This window comes from Stegastes partitus, unplaced genomic scaffold (genome assembly GCF_000690725.1).
Source record: "Stegastes partitus isolate 25-593 unplaced genomic scaffold, Stegastes_partitus-1.0.2 Scaffold1055, whole genome shotgun sequence".
NCBI lineage: Eukaryota > Metazoa > Chordata > Actinopteri > Pomacentridae > Stegastes > Stegastes partitus.
The window spans coordinates 239,881-253,512 of record NW_007578786.1 but is presented as its reverse complement, the minus strand read 5'-3'; the positions used below and the strand labels follow the sequence as shown (position 1 = coordinate 253,512).

General features: G+C 42.2%; 1 protein-coding gene across 1 annotated transcript in view; it reads right to left on the bottom strand.

Annotated features, from left to right (window-relative positions):
• Window positions 1–9,474, bottom strand: part of acsbg2 (acyl-CoA synthetase bubblegum family member 2) — a 20,210-nt gene extending 10,736 nt beyond the window's left edge. The window contains exons 1-5 of the mRNA XM_008295527.1: window positions 9,288–9,474; window positions 5,289–5,424; window positions 4,279–4,400; window positions 2,145–2,416; window positions 321–409 (exon numbers count right to left, since the gene is read on the bottom strand). Of these exons, the coding sequence (XP_008293749.1) occupies window positions 321–409; window positions 2,145–2,416; window positions 4,279–4,400; window positions 5,289–5,424; window positions 9,288–9,294 (626 nt within the window). The 5' untranslated portion in view covers window positions 9,295–9,474. The remainder of the gene's footprint in view (window positions 1–320; window positions 410–2,144; window positions 2,417–4,278; window positions 4,401–5,288; window positions 5,425–9,287) is intronic.
• Window positions 9,475–13,632: the final 4,158 nt, after the last annotated feature.

Here is a 13,632-nt window from a genome sequence, read left to right as displayed (position 1 = left end):
GTCAGATAATCGAGTCACGACTGTATTTAGCTGATTAGTTTCCACCACTACAGTCCTCTTGCTCAGCACACTGCTGTGATCTATAAATCGATCAGTCAAGATGTCTTCAACCTAAGAGGCTACGTGCAGAACTGAATGACAACCAATAATTCAAGTCTTAAACTGCATCACTCAGGTATGGAAGACATGCACACACACAGGCACAATGGCACTCACATACATACGTAGACAGAGATCTTTATGAAACTCTCAGCGAGCGCACATTGAGTTCATCAACAGTCACATAAACTTGTGAAGTCACAGATGAAGATAAAGCTCACCCTGCCAGAATGGCCCCAATGTCTGAGATGAACCACTCAGCGGAGTTGAAGCCCAGGATCCCGACACCGTGGTAGCGCTCCAGACCAAGCTGCAGAGAGACATGTGCACGCTTTAGGCTGGATTCTAAAAACACACTATTAAGCAATCTGAGGAATAACACTGGAAGTTTCAGCAGATCCAGCTGCACACAAAACGCCAGTTTACTTTGGCAGGGTCCATTCAGATATAATGCGGTCTCGCTCCTTGGTAGTTAGTAGCTTATCATGCCTTTCCTTAATTTTTTTTTTTTAACTTTTGGGGGAATTTTTGTATTTAATTAAGAGTATTAAGTTGAGAGGGGACAACAGACAGAAAGAGGAGAGCAACATACAAAAAAAGATCCAGATTGAAATTTCCTTTGATTGCTTGAGCTGCACATTTTTTTAAAGCAGACAAATGCACAATTTCAATATTGTTGTCAGATGAAGCCTTTACAGCACTGAACATGATCATTTTTATGTTAAGCTTAGAGCTAATAAATGCCCCCCTTCTTCTATAAAAACCTATATTTTCCGTATGTGGTTTGAAATCGCTCTGACACCACGTTTGTCTTTAATCATTTCGAGGCGGTTTTGAGCAGCCAGCAGCAGATTTGCTGATCAACAGAGCGATCAGCTGAAGCGCGTTATTACGGCAGCTGTTTCAGTGGAAGCAGTCAAATGTACACGAGCCCATTACAACGTGAGCTGATAGCAAGTTTAAAACAGCTTTTTAAATAACTCATAACAGCTCCAGCTCCAGGTAGAAATGCAGCCCCGTCCTGAATGAGACGGTCAAACACTTCATCACTGTGAGCTTTACATCGTCAGGCGTGATGTGGAAGAAAACGCATGTGTGGGGGCATCAGATTCAAACTAACTCGTGTGGGTAAGTACTGAAGGAAACACGTAGGTACGACTCTGTAAGCGTCTTCACTGGAACGACGCTCCTTGCTGACTAACAGCGTTTCACAACAAACAACAACGTGCTCTGTCCTGCATGAACAACGGAGGCCTGTCCTGCGCTGCCCTCCGTCTTGATGACTTCTCAGCCCGTTCGTGCTGCGTCGCACGTTGTCTAGACCGACTTGGCGTAAAATCAAATCCACACAAGCCTTTAAAACAATGGCAACTGAAGTCGATTGTTTACAAGCAAACAGAAAAGCTGTGATAATGTAGGAGAACTGAGCTCAGGCCGAGTGGATGGACAAAAAAGTTTCTGTAAAAGAGCTACACACAACTTTCTGTTTTACTGAGGCTACTGAGGGGAATTCCTCTGATGAAGCAACATCTTGTGCTTCGTTCTTTCATATTTATACCAGCAAATGCTAAACTGTTCAGCAGTTGGTTAACCACACGTGGAAAAATACACCTTACATGTCAGTCAGAGTGAAATATGATCTGATGTCTGAGCTACAGTCGACTGTTTGTGACGGCTGCAAGGAACAAATGTGTTTGTTCCATCATTGATTAATCTGCAGATTAAATTCTTTTTTTTTTTCTTTTTGTATCAGAAAATTGTGAAAAATGTTTATTCGGATTTCCCAGAGCCAAATGTTTCATATGTACACGTCTGGTTTTGTTTGACCAAGAATCCACAACCCCAAAATATTAAGTTTATAATAATATTAAACACAGAAAAGCACCGAATTCTCACACCAGAGAAGCCATAGACGGTATTAATAGAATGAAAACAGTCACTTTCTGTCCCTCAGCCAGTCATTTAGTTAACTGTTCCTAACATGGACATCATCAAATCAATCACATTTCAAACAAAGAGCTTCACTTAAATGGTTTAAAATCTACCTTCAGGAAGCTCTTGGCAGCGGTGCGACAGGTCTGGTAGTAATCTTTGTAGTTCAGGCTTTTCTGCTGCTCGCCCTCCTTCCAGCTCAGGGCTGTGTAGGTGCCAAAGCGCTCCACAGCTGACGTGAACATCTGGTTGACTGTCAAAGGGGTTTCAGCAGCCAGGCCAGAGTCGCCCATCCTCAGCTTCACCTCTGCATCGCGCTGTGACGTCCACAGACGGTGCTCTGCTGCTGCCGGCACCGACAGGGAGTTTGGGCGCTGGGCGTTCACTGTGAAAGGATATCAGAGCTTCGTTAAAAAGCCTCAGTCATGGAGCCTTTCACTCTTGTTTCTATGATAACACGTAGAACCACGTTCACTGCTACAGTCTCCTGTTTATCCCCATGTGAGCTGCAGTAGCCGTGCTGCATTTGTGGCTTCAGCGGGGATACCCACTGGCTCTTTGCAAAGCTGCAAACAAGCACAGGTCACCAAGCAAAGGAGCGAAACTAATCCAAGCCACAGAGCTCACAGGACCCACAGCGAGGCCCTAATGAGCAACAGTAAGCCTTTACTTCAGGGTTGTCTGCATGCAGCTTTCTCTGAAACAGAAAGTCAATGTTGGTTCACAAATACTGTGAACTAACATTGACTTTGAGACTCTTATTTGTCATCACAATTGTGTTTTGAGGGCTTGAAAGGTACACATAGTAAAAAAAAAAGGAGTAATTATCATTATTACAGTTGTAAATAAAAACAGAACTTTTAAACACAAGCTACACTAAAGGGAGTGCATTAACAAGCATCTTTCTTAAAGGACAGATGATCATCGTCCAATAAATGACCCAATTAATATAAATCTTTTTCCTAATTTATTACTTGGCTTATTTCTCTTCCCATAGTACTTTTTATTTACGTAGTACTTTTATACTTTTGATTTCTATATTTATTCTTGTCTTGTTATCGTTGTGAGTCTCATTCACCACGGCAAATTCCTTGTGTGTGCGAGCTCACTTGGCAATAAAAAAGCTTCTGATTCTGATTCAATTAACATTTAGGCTTAAAGATGTCAAAATGTTGATAATCCTGATTTGTTACAACACAACGCTTCATTGATCTAACTCCGGCCACCTGTTCTGTTGGCTGTAATAACGCTGAACAGTCGTTACAGCGATATGAAGGAAACGAGCAGTCAGACGATCATGCAGGCTGTACCTCGTTGTCAAACCTTATTAGACCAGAGAGCAAACAGTGAAAGCACACCTCCAAGGTGCTGGTCCAGATAACCTTTAGATAAAACTGTCTGCTTAACCTACTTTTATCAGAGACCTCAGCAACTACGAGTTAGGACTGCGACCTAAGCTTCAGAAACAAAACCCCGCCGATTTTAAAACTCATTACAATCCGTGTTGTATTTCTACAGTCAGAAAGAAAGATGTGTTACCGACCCAACGGCCACAGGCTGATTTAAATATATGATGGGGTCATATAGTGGGTTTATGACACACAGCTGGTTATCAGCACATGGAGCCATTCAAGGGGGGTGAAAATGTTCCCATAGAAAACTCTACGAACAGGAACTTATATGTACATGAATACTGCAATAAAATTATACTTCCCTCAGTCACTCTGTCCCGTAGATAGAATGGAAAATAAAGATGGTTTTAGTGTATATTCTTATGAAAATAAATGACCATAATAAGCTGTTGACCTGATCTATTACAGACCTCATTTGAAAAAAAAAAAAAAGTGTAATTACGGTTATTTCACTTTGAATCATAGTAAGAGGTACACTTTTCCTATTGTTAGATATTGTGGAGAAAGTACTGTGGGCAGCAGGATTCTGCAGCCGGATGGAATGTCCAAATGGAGTTTAAAGGCAGGAAAGGGGAAGTGAAGTTTGTTCTGCCAAAGAATGTGGAGTTCACTAATTTCTGTTCGGTCTGCTTCCTGAGGAAAAACGTCCGCAGATAAAGCGCAGTCACAAAAGCTGACGTAAGTAGAGCAGAGCTCAGCGACTGGATCCGACCTGAACGTGTACTCTAATCGTATATTTCTTATCATTATTTGAATCCGGCTGCACCACCCTCACAAATGTTAGAGTTAAGGGAGGGACCAAGAAAGAGTAAACACGCCGGACCTCGGGCCTCACCCGTCTGTGTGTTGGAGCTGTGCTCAGCAGGGGCCTCTGGAGTCCTGGTGCTGCTGGGGGCTGCATCGGGGACACCAGCCTCCTCCTCCCTTTCCCCCGTGGACTCTTCCTCTGAGGACTCACTAAGTAACAGGATGGAAAAAAACACGTCACATTACACAGGTGAGCAGATTCCCAGGACGGCTGTAATCTGTCACATCCTGGGGAATAACCAGAGGCACCAACGTGACCCGGCACTGAGATACAGTCGTCCTCACATGTATTCATACCCTCCTATTAAAGAAGGAAAAAAACATCTTCAGTCACTGGAATAAGGTGAAATCGACAAACGTAATAATAAATAAAAATTTAAGGAAAATCGTGCTTTTGAATTGTGGTTCAACAGAAAAATTAAAAAAAAAAAAAAAAACAGCATGCTGAGACCCATAAACTAATATTTAGTTGAACAACCCTCTGAGCCAATCACTGCCATCAGGTGTTTGCTGTAACTCTCAGTCAGACTTGTTCACCTGTTGACAGGTGTTCTGGACCACTGCTCATCAGCAAAGTGATCTCATTTGTCCGGGACAGTTTTGTTTGTTTTTTAAAATTATTCTTTTCAACCACAATTCAAAAGCAACATCTTATTTCACTAAATTATAATTTAGCAAATTTTAATTTATTATTATTATTTTTTTAGTTTCTCATCATTTGAGGGACGATTGTGAATTTTGCCTTTTCTTTAATGGAATGAATACATTTGAGGACGACTGTAGGTGGGGACACATCACATGCCTTCATCTCAACTGCAGGTCTGACAATTACACATTTAAAATAGTATTTATATCATGAAAGCTTCAGCAGCAGAAAACAGTGACTGGAAGGTAATCCGTGGAGGTAAAAACAACCCAAAGTCAACTCAGAAGCTGCCACCACAGGTCACATATCTCTGATCTGTGAGTGCTTCAAACCATTATTTTTAGAGGCCCTGCAGAGGTAAAACCATGCAGTATTTAGTGAGGGAAACCTACTTCGCCGTGTCCACGATGCCGTCATCGAGGGACGCTGCGCTGTCTACTGCACCACAGGACGACTCCAGGAAGCCGTCCGCCCGAGGAGGCTCCATCACCGCGGCTTCAGACATGGCGGCGGGCTCGCACACGATCACTGGAAGAGAGCGGCGTCAGGGCCTGTCAGCCACATTTGACACAAAACATCCACAGCAGGAAAACTGCGACAGACGATGACTCAGAGAGGTGCCGACAACATTCCAACATTGCATCAGGTGCATCGTCAAGTGGGGAAAGAACAGTACTAGGAAAGATCTCCTCAGGGTTTAAACGAGGATTAAAACATCACACCTTTTTTGTAATGCTAAAATCTTTCCCGTCCGTCTCTTAGTGAATCATTTCATAAAGCTGTTAGTTGGGTTGCTGACGCGCTGCCTTCTTTGTTTTATGATGAATAATGGAGATTCTTCTCCCGGAGCTTGTTTTTTTATTATCAGTTTATTATTTGGCTATAAAATGCCAGAAAAACAAAAGACGACACTTCATTCAGGCGATCCTGCACCTCGGCAGTGTGTTTACCAACAGACTGATATGCGTAGAGGAGATTTGTTTTGTAAAGTCTGTAAGTAATTTGGTATTCAGATCACGTCAAGACATTTAGGAGCTTCTACGCTGATCTTCACATGCATAACTATTACCTGGCATCAAATGTAAGGTTAAAAAATGCATCTTTATAGGCACGTCTACGGCGTATGTGACTGCCTCTTGACTAACAAAAGCCCAAAAAACATTGCTCCACCCATCAAACCCTGTTTCTGACTCGTGTTCAGTAAAAACCAGTCATTTAGAAATGTAAACAGCTCCAAATACTGATCACAACATTAAGACCTAGCTCTGCTGAATGAACACAGCGCTCAAACGTGTAACATGTTGGTAGGAAATTACCCGACGGCACCTGTACGGATGGCTTTATGTGCTGTTAAACAAATATTGTCCTGCTGAATAAATCTGACTGTATAGCAACAGTGTGAGGAACATATGGAGCCTCGCTGGCAGCACTACACATAACATTGTCCTTCTACGAATAATAGAGCGGTGTTCTTTACTGTGCTGCTTAGTCAAAAAAGACTTAGTAAAAAGCCCAGTCTCATTAAAATCCAATGACAGCCGCGTAGATAAAAGAAAATCCGAATTTTGAGATATACCGCAAAAAGAAAATGTGGGACGGTGGAGGATAAACAAACAGCCTGACTGTACTCTCCTCTCTCAACTATTCTGTATCACTTACATGCCAGCCAGCATGTCAAAGCGTGCCATCGGTACCATTTCAGAACTGTTGGAGGGAGAATCCTTTCCTGCCTCTGCCATTACCTCATCACAGAAACCTCGTCAAACCTCATTGAAGCCACTGTTGTTGCCTGGTTCTGTAAATCGCAGGTCTAACCAGTTTATTTAAGGGGGCTGAAAACACATACCAGTAGCTTCGTCTGTCTGTTGTGGCAGCAGCCTATCATGGCTCGCCTGTCAGGGACAATTGGTCTTGGGCAAGTGGAAAGAAACAGGCTTCAGAGAGGTCAGAGAGCAGCAACAAAAATACATCCCATGAAGCGCTACGGTTTGACACGTATCTGCCGACCACGCCTTCCCCTTAGCAATCAGAAAAACAGGTTAAATGGAGTATTTAACATGTGAGTTGTATCTAAAGTGGTGGCCGTGAAATTGCAAACATTCCTAAAATTCTGGCAGGCACCACTTCAGAGTGCCATCAACCATCGTCACCGTTGCTCTGACAGAAAATAAAGACTCCCTTGGTGGTGTGGCGACCAGCTGACCCCGAGAACGCTTCAGTTTGATTCCTCTGGAGGCCCTGAAGGTCTCTCTGGACACGTTTTATTTCACCTCTTCCTCCCAGTGCAGCTGCAGATTCCTTAAGGACACAGCTGTGGGTGGATGTGGTTTTCTAAACTGTGCTAAATTGAAGACGAGCTGAGGGTGGAGGCAGGCAGGCCTCAGATCAGCTTATTCGGGCGTTAAAAAAAAAAAACACCCCTCCTCTTATTTCTTCACTCTGTCATTGTTGTGGTCTTGGGATGGGAAAGTTTGGGGCGTGACGCTGATCTTAAACAAGGTTTGGTCTCTTGTGAACCCTGTAATGTGAGATGTTTAGCCTAAAAACATCAGAGTGGAGAAAGCCCCGGGGCTATTTTCTACTCGCCCCCCATTTATTTCTCCTTTCAAATGCTTTCTCCTGATGAGCCATCCTCACATGAGCTCATCACGTTTGCATCACACACCAAAGCTAGTGATGTGCGATTCTCATTAAGCTCCAGTGTGGCCAGCTCGCTAGTGCTTCAGAGAAAAACCCTTCCAGCATCAACCGCTGGTCATCGAGGTGACCGCCGTTACTGAACCACAATCTGCCTAAAATTACATTGTCTGGTGAACTTTCACTTTCCTGTATTTGCAATTGTAGAGGTTTTCTGACATAGGATGTGTTTGTGGACTTCCCCTCCAACTGATCCTCTGAACAATCAAATAAGTAAAATATCTAAATCCTCTAGAAGTAGGGGCAACTAATGGTTATGTTCAGGATAGACCAACCTGCCAATCAGCTGCTTCAACTCTTCAAGGCTGCCAGTGACAAACATCTTCTTAGTGAATCCTTAAAGCCAAAAACTGGGAACGAGTGTTGTCCCAGCTCATGAAAGCTGTCATCAATTATCTGTTTTGGGGTTTTTTTGGTGACCAAAAGCAAAAAACATAAAAAATCCTCCATGTTTGCAATGTCAAACTGACTGATGCTTGTTTATCAAAGTAGCTGCTTCTTGATTATCTGTTGCACGACTACAGAAACTGCTTTCAGCTGCCTTCACTTTTTGGGATTTCTTTCAATCAAGAAAGACACAAAGCCTGTTTTTTCGTCTTTTCTTGTGCGTTTTTATGAAGTTTACTTGTCATAGCGCAGCCGAGCCAAAGCCGAGGATAATTTATCTGATGGCTTTAGTACCACTGCGCAAACTGACATCACTTCAGAGACGCTGCATTCATGCAATCAGGATTATGAGTGTAGAGCAGAGTCATGCATAGCAACAGCTGGTCCCTTCAGGAGAAATGCAGCAGCAGTTGGGTTGATCGCAACACTTAAACCTCTTATGCATCATCACTGATTAATAGTGAAGGAGATAAATGTGTTGTCTGAAAAAGAAGCAGGGGGACAAGGGACTCTCCCCAATAAAAAAAACTTCAGTTAGGTTAATCCCCCGTCAAACAGAAGAGAAAAACCCCACCCCTCCCTTCAATGTTGTCGTTTTTCCTCATGCTTTGTCTCTCTTTGTCCAAGATAACAACCACATCCACTTGATTGTCTGAGACGTAAAGCTCAAAATGCAAAAGAGACGCACTCAGTTTCTACAGATCAACGTCCTGCATGAGCTGCACCTTCAGCCAGCCGCCGCCTCCAAACAGCACCCAGTGGAGCAGCTCAGGGCTGGGCGTGATCCTCAGCATCACCATTCTCATTCCAGCTGCTAATATTTGTCAGTCAGTGCAGGGGTTTTTTATATATAAAAAAGGGGGTTTAAAAGTATTCCTTTAACAACAGCAGAGCAACGCAGCGCACAGACCTGCTGTCTGGGTTACACCCTTTTATCAAGGCACCAGGTCTGTTGTCTAGATGAAGACCAGCCACACACTGCAACAGCTTCCTAAACGGACAGACTTCATACAGAGCATCCCTCCATCACGGCTGAACTCACATCAAGATAAAGAGAGATGATTACAGAGGAACTGATGACAGCAAACCAATGATAACTCGTGAGTCATACTAGAGCACAAGAGACACGATTCATCTCAACTCAGATCAAATCAAGCATCACACATGGAACAAACATATAATCCACTGATTTTCTCACGAATTAACGAGTTTCTTCCCAAACCTGATGTGTCAGAGGAAGTTCACGGTAGAAGGGAAACCTCCCAGTTACATGTCATCAAAAGATGTAGTTTAGCTGCGATACTCACGTTGCATTGCTGGAAACTAATTATTTTTCCAAGTTGTGTTAAAGAGGTTTTTCGTCCGCTCTTCCTCTTCCCTCTCTATAAATGCCGCGGCTTCAGTTTTGCCGAAACACAAACACAGAAATACTCCAACCGACCGACCGACCGACCGACCGTCCGCTGTGTCTACAACTTGAGCAGCGTATCATTCATTTTCAAACACGAGCCGGCTCTGCTGGTCCCGCCCCCTGAAGACCCCACCCAGCCGGGCCCGCCAGCTTCCTCCACTCACCCCTCCCCTCCCCGTCCCCCAGCCTCCTGATTGGATGAAATTGCTCACACCACAAGTCCACTTTCCATATAAGGCCACGCAAGCCAAATGAATACGGTGGGGGAAGTAGCTGTGAGGAAGCGCGCGCGCACACACACAAACACACGCGCGCGCGCACACACTGAGTCTTGACAGATGATGCTATGAAACTCCAGCCCATCCCCCCCCATCCCCCCCTCCGCCTTGCACACACGTTGCAGATATGCCGGCTGAGGTTACCATCGGACAAACTGTATGCAAAGATTTCTCAGGCCAGACTGCAAGTGCAGCTGTGCTGGCTTCACTTCTTGACTTTCCACGGACCAAAATCATCCTTAAGCACGCTGCAAAGACACCCACATCCTGTGACCTACATCACTAAAACCATTGCATTTCTATTTTCTACCTTTCCTTAATTTAATCTGCTAAAAATCCATTAAAGGCAACAAATAATCACTATTTTCACCACTGATTCATCTGAAAATGATTAAGGGACTTCTTTTTTTTTTTTATCTCTAAAATAAATTATCTGTAAAATGACGTGTCCCTCACACGATTCCCAAGTCCAAGGTGACGTTTCCAAATAGCTTGTTTAATCTGGCAAACACTACAAAACCTGCCGTTGACAATCACATAAAGTTGAGAAATGCATCAAATACTGAGAAGGTGAAACAGCACATATTTTGCACTTTTGCTCAAAAAACTAATCAAATGAATAACTTTATTAAAAATAGTTCTGCGCTGATTACCATGGGAACAAACTACTACATGTACGTTTACTTTTTACTTTTGATTCTATTGCAGTTATTTACATCTATAGATACTGGCTAGATTACCAATTAAGATTTTAAATGCAAAACACACGATGACCTTATAACCTACAGAGCACTGGCAGAGCGTAACTGGATGAATGCTGTGACTGCTTTTCTCATAACACTTTTTGTCCATCTAATTTTAGCCCTCAGACTGAAAATCTAAACTGTCAGCCCAATTACAGGGCTTGACAAGCCAATCCTGTACTTCTAGTTTTTGCCTAGATACCGAGACAAAGACAGCAGCTCTACACAGGAAACACGTATAGGAACAGAGGATAAACTGGCCATAGCAAGAAAGGTTCGGCAAGCATTGTACGTCTGAACAACTATGTGAACGAAGCAGTGAAACCCAACCAGACAAACGGGTCATGACCCTTCGTAAACTGCATGTGCCTGTGAGGGAAGTGTGGGTAGGGCAACAAGCCAAGGTATTTTTACACCTGAAGCTGTGGGTAAATCTGAATGTGAATAAGTTTAAATGAATACACTTGAATGTATACAGCTCACAGAGCAAATAGTCATGCATCACCAGCAGTAAAAAAAAAAAAAGGTAGCACTGATACCAGAATTTCCTAAACGCAGTTTCCCCTTAACTCCCACCTGCGCCTCTCAGTAGGTCACGTAGTTGAAGTAGAGGAAGTAGAAAGTACACAAGTTTCCTGCTCAAAGTCACGTCATATGCGAGGTACAGAAAGTACCAATATTTTGCTAATGCTGGCAATATGAAAGCTTTTCTACGTTTAACCTCACAATATTATCTCTATTTAAAAGATGCTTTCATTCAAAAATCAGGAAAAAAAAATAGATTCACATAAACTTCAAAAAGGTAAAGATGTGTTTATAGAGACGGCTTAGATTATATGTCTATTTATACTACAATCACAAGTGATTGTTTTTTTAAACTTGACATGGCTTACTTTTTAAATAACTCACGTGTGCAGATGCTCACATGACTTCACGAATGTGTGCCATCACTGCTTTATGGAAAGATCAGTCTCAGCCAATTGCCACGAGAGACGAAAACACAGAGCCACCACACCACAGCATCACATGACACTCAGCGGCTCGCTGAGGCCGTGTGCCCATGCGCACATGCTGAAATGCTGCAGGATGAGTTTAGTGCTGATGCACCCTACACTGAGGTTACTGTGGGTCACTGATGTCCTCACTGCTGAGACAGTCCTAACACACACTGACTTTCTCTGTTTATATCACAAGGGTTTGCTATGCAGAATGGATTTTTTTCAGTCTAATACTAATTTAACACTGATCAGATTTTAAGCATTTTATACATCAAAATGTCACATTTTTTGGTGATCACAAGTTTTGTGTGTATAATTTTAATGCTTAAAGTTTCTACAGTTGTTAGATGAATGTAGTGGAAGGGAAACAGTACAACATATTTTCTGGGATGTAGTGTTATAACAATATAATTGAATTATAATTGATTGAATTTCCCTTCTGGGATAAATAAAGTATTTTTTTCATATAAAGTGGAAGAAAATTAAAATACTTATTAAAAGTGTTACAAAAGTGCACTTGAACATAAATGTATTTATAGATGTAACAAGACTGAATTTGTTCAAAAATTACAATTTCTATTTATTTGAGACACATTTCACACAACATATTGATATTACTGAAGCATAGCCTGAGCAAGAACAGATCCCAGATGTAAAGAAACAGTCGACCAAATGTATGTCAGCGTCTATAACAGATGGTTTTCTTGGGTGCTAAACTGTCCACAAATTAACATACAAGTTATAACTGTGTTTGTACCACAACCTGTGTATATATACACACCGTTTTACGTATTTATATTTGTCCACTGCTTGCATGTTTAGTTTAGCTCAGTTTGAAGACTTTGTTGTGGGTGCAGGTTGTGTCAGTTCACAGTACAGTTGTACATTTACATTTACCCTTCCTACCCTGACTGTAGTATGTTTTACAATTAAAGAGTTCACTTACAAAAACAAATAACTAATTTTTTGTAGATTTTCAGAAAACACTTTTTTTTTTTGTTTTCTTGAGATAATATCAATCTAACTGGAGTTGAGTGGATTTGACTCAGTAAAAATGACACAACAAAAATAGAGATAACTTAAGTTTGATTTATATTGTCTCAGGTAGACGATGGAAAAGTGGGTTTTCTGAAGGTTTGTCAAGATGGAGATATCTGTTTTTGCAAATGAACTCTTCAAATTTATATACATTAAAGAATTAAAGTTTAGATGTGACTAAACGAAATAAAAAATACATACATGACTAATTCAATTAAAAATAAGTAAAAAGGTATATCTATCGAATTTGGGGGCTTATTTATTTACAAGTCTGCAATATTGCATACCTCACTAATACAGGCTGTCTGGTGTACTGTCGGGACTAGCATCCAAAAACTACATCTCCCAGAAGTCTTCACCAGCATTACAGTGACAAAGGCTCTTGGGAAATGTAGTTGTTTAACTGTAGCAAACAATTACCGTTTAAATTGGGTAAAATGTCATGGAGTTTAAATTCAACCTTTCGGTGGAGAATTAAAAACACATTTAGATTACATTATGGATTTTTTTAAAAAAAACTCAAGGTATAAGCTTTAAATTGTTTACAAGTACAAATTAAAAGCTAAAAGCTTCGATGGGAAACAGTTGAGTGACATGCTAGCAGGGCAGCAGGTGTTAGCTTGTGCCAAGGGGCGGGATTCCATCTTTGAACACCGGCCGCTGATGCTGCTGCCGCCGCTGTGACATGCGGTGAGACTCGTTTTAAGAATATTACCGATTGTGGAGGGAAAAACATGCAAATTCTCCAAGTCATAAGTCAAGATAAAGTCATACCCGGACCGTGTTGAGATACCGAGAAGTGGCGTCGCTCAACTTCCTAAAAAAGTGTCACAGTTCAAACATGGGAAGCAGCTGCATCATGTGCTCCAACTTTAATTAACGTCATATAATTCATTAATGTGTGGTCTGGTGGTCGTTCTGTTGATGTTGACAGAGTGGTAGATGGTGAGGTTACCTGAATAAGCGACAAGAAGCAGTAGTCCAGCAGAGGTGTGTGCGTCCTGTTGAAGAGGCTCTGGTAGTGTGACAGCAGCAGCAGCAGCTCTGACGGTCGGAGTCACGCTGATCCGCTGACCTGCTGCTCTGACACCTGCTGCAGCCAAGTGTCGGGTTCACAGCAGCAGACTGAGCTTTCACTTCAGCCCCCGTCAGGTTGGAGCTGCAGCTATAGCGACTACTCTCAC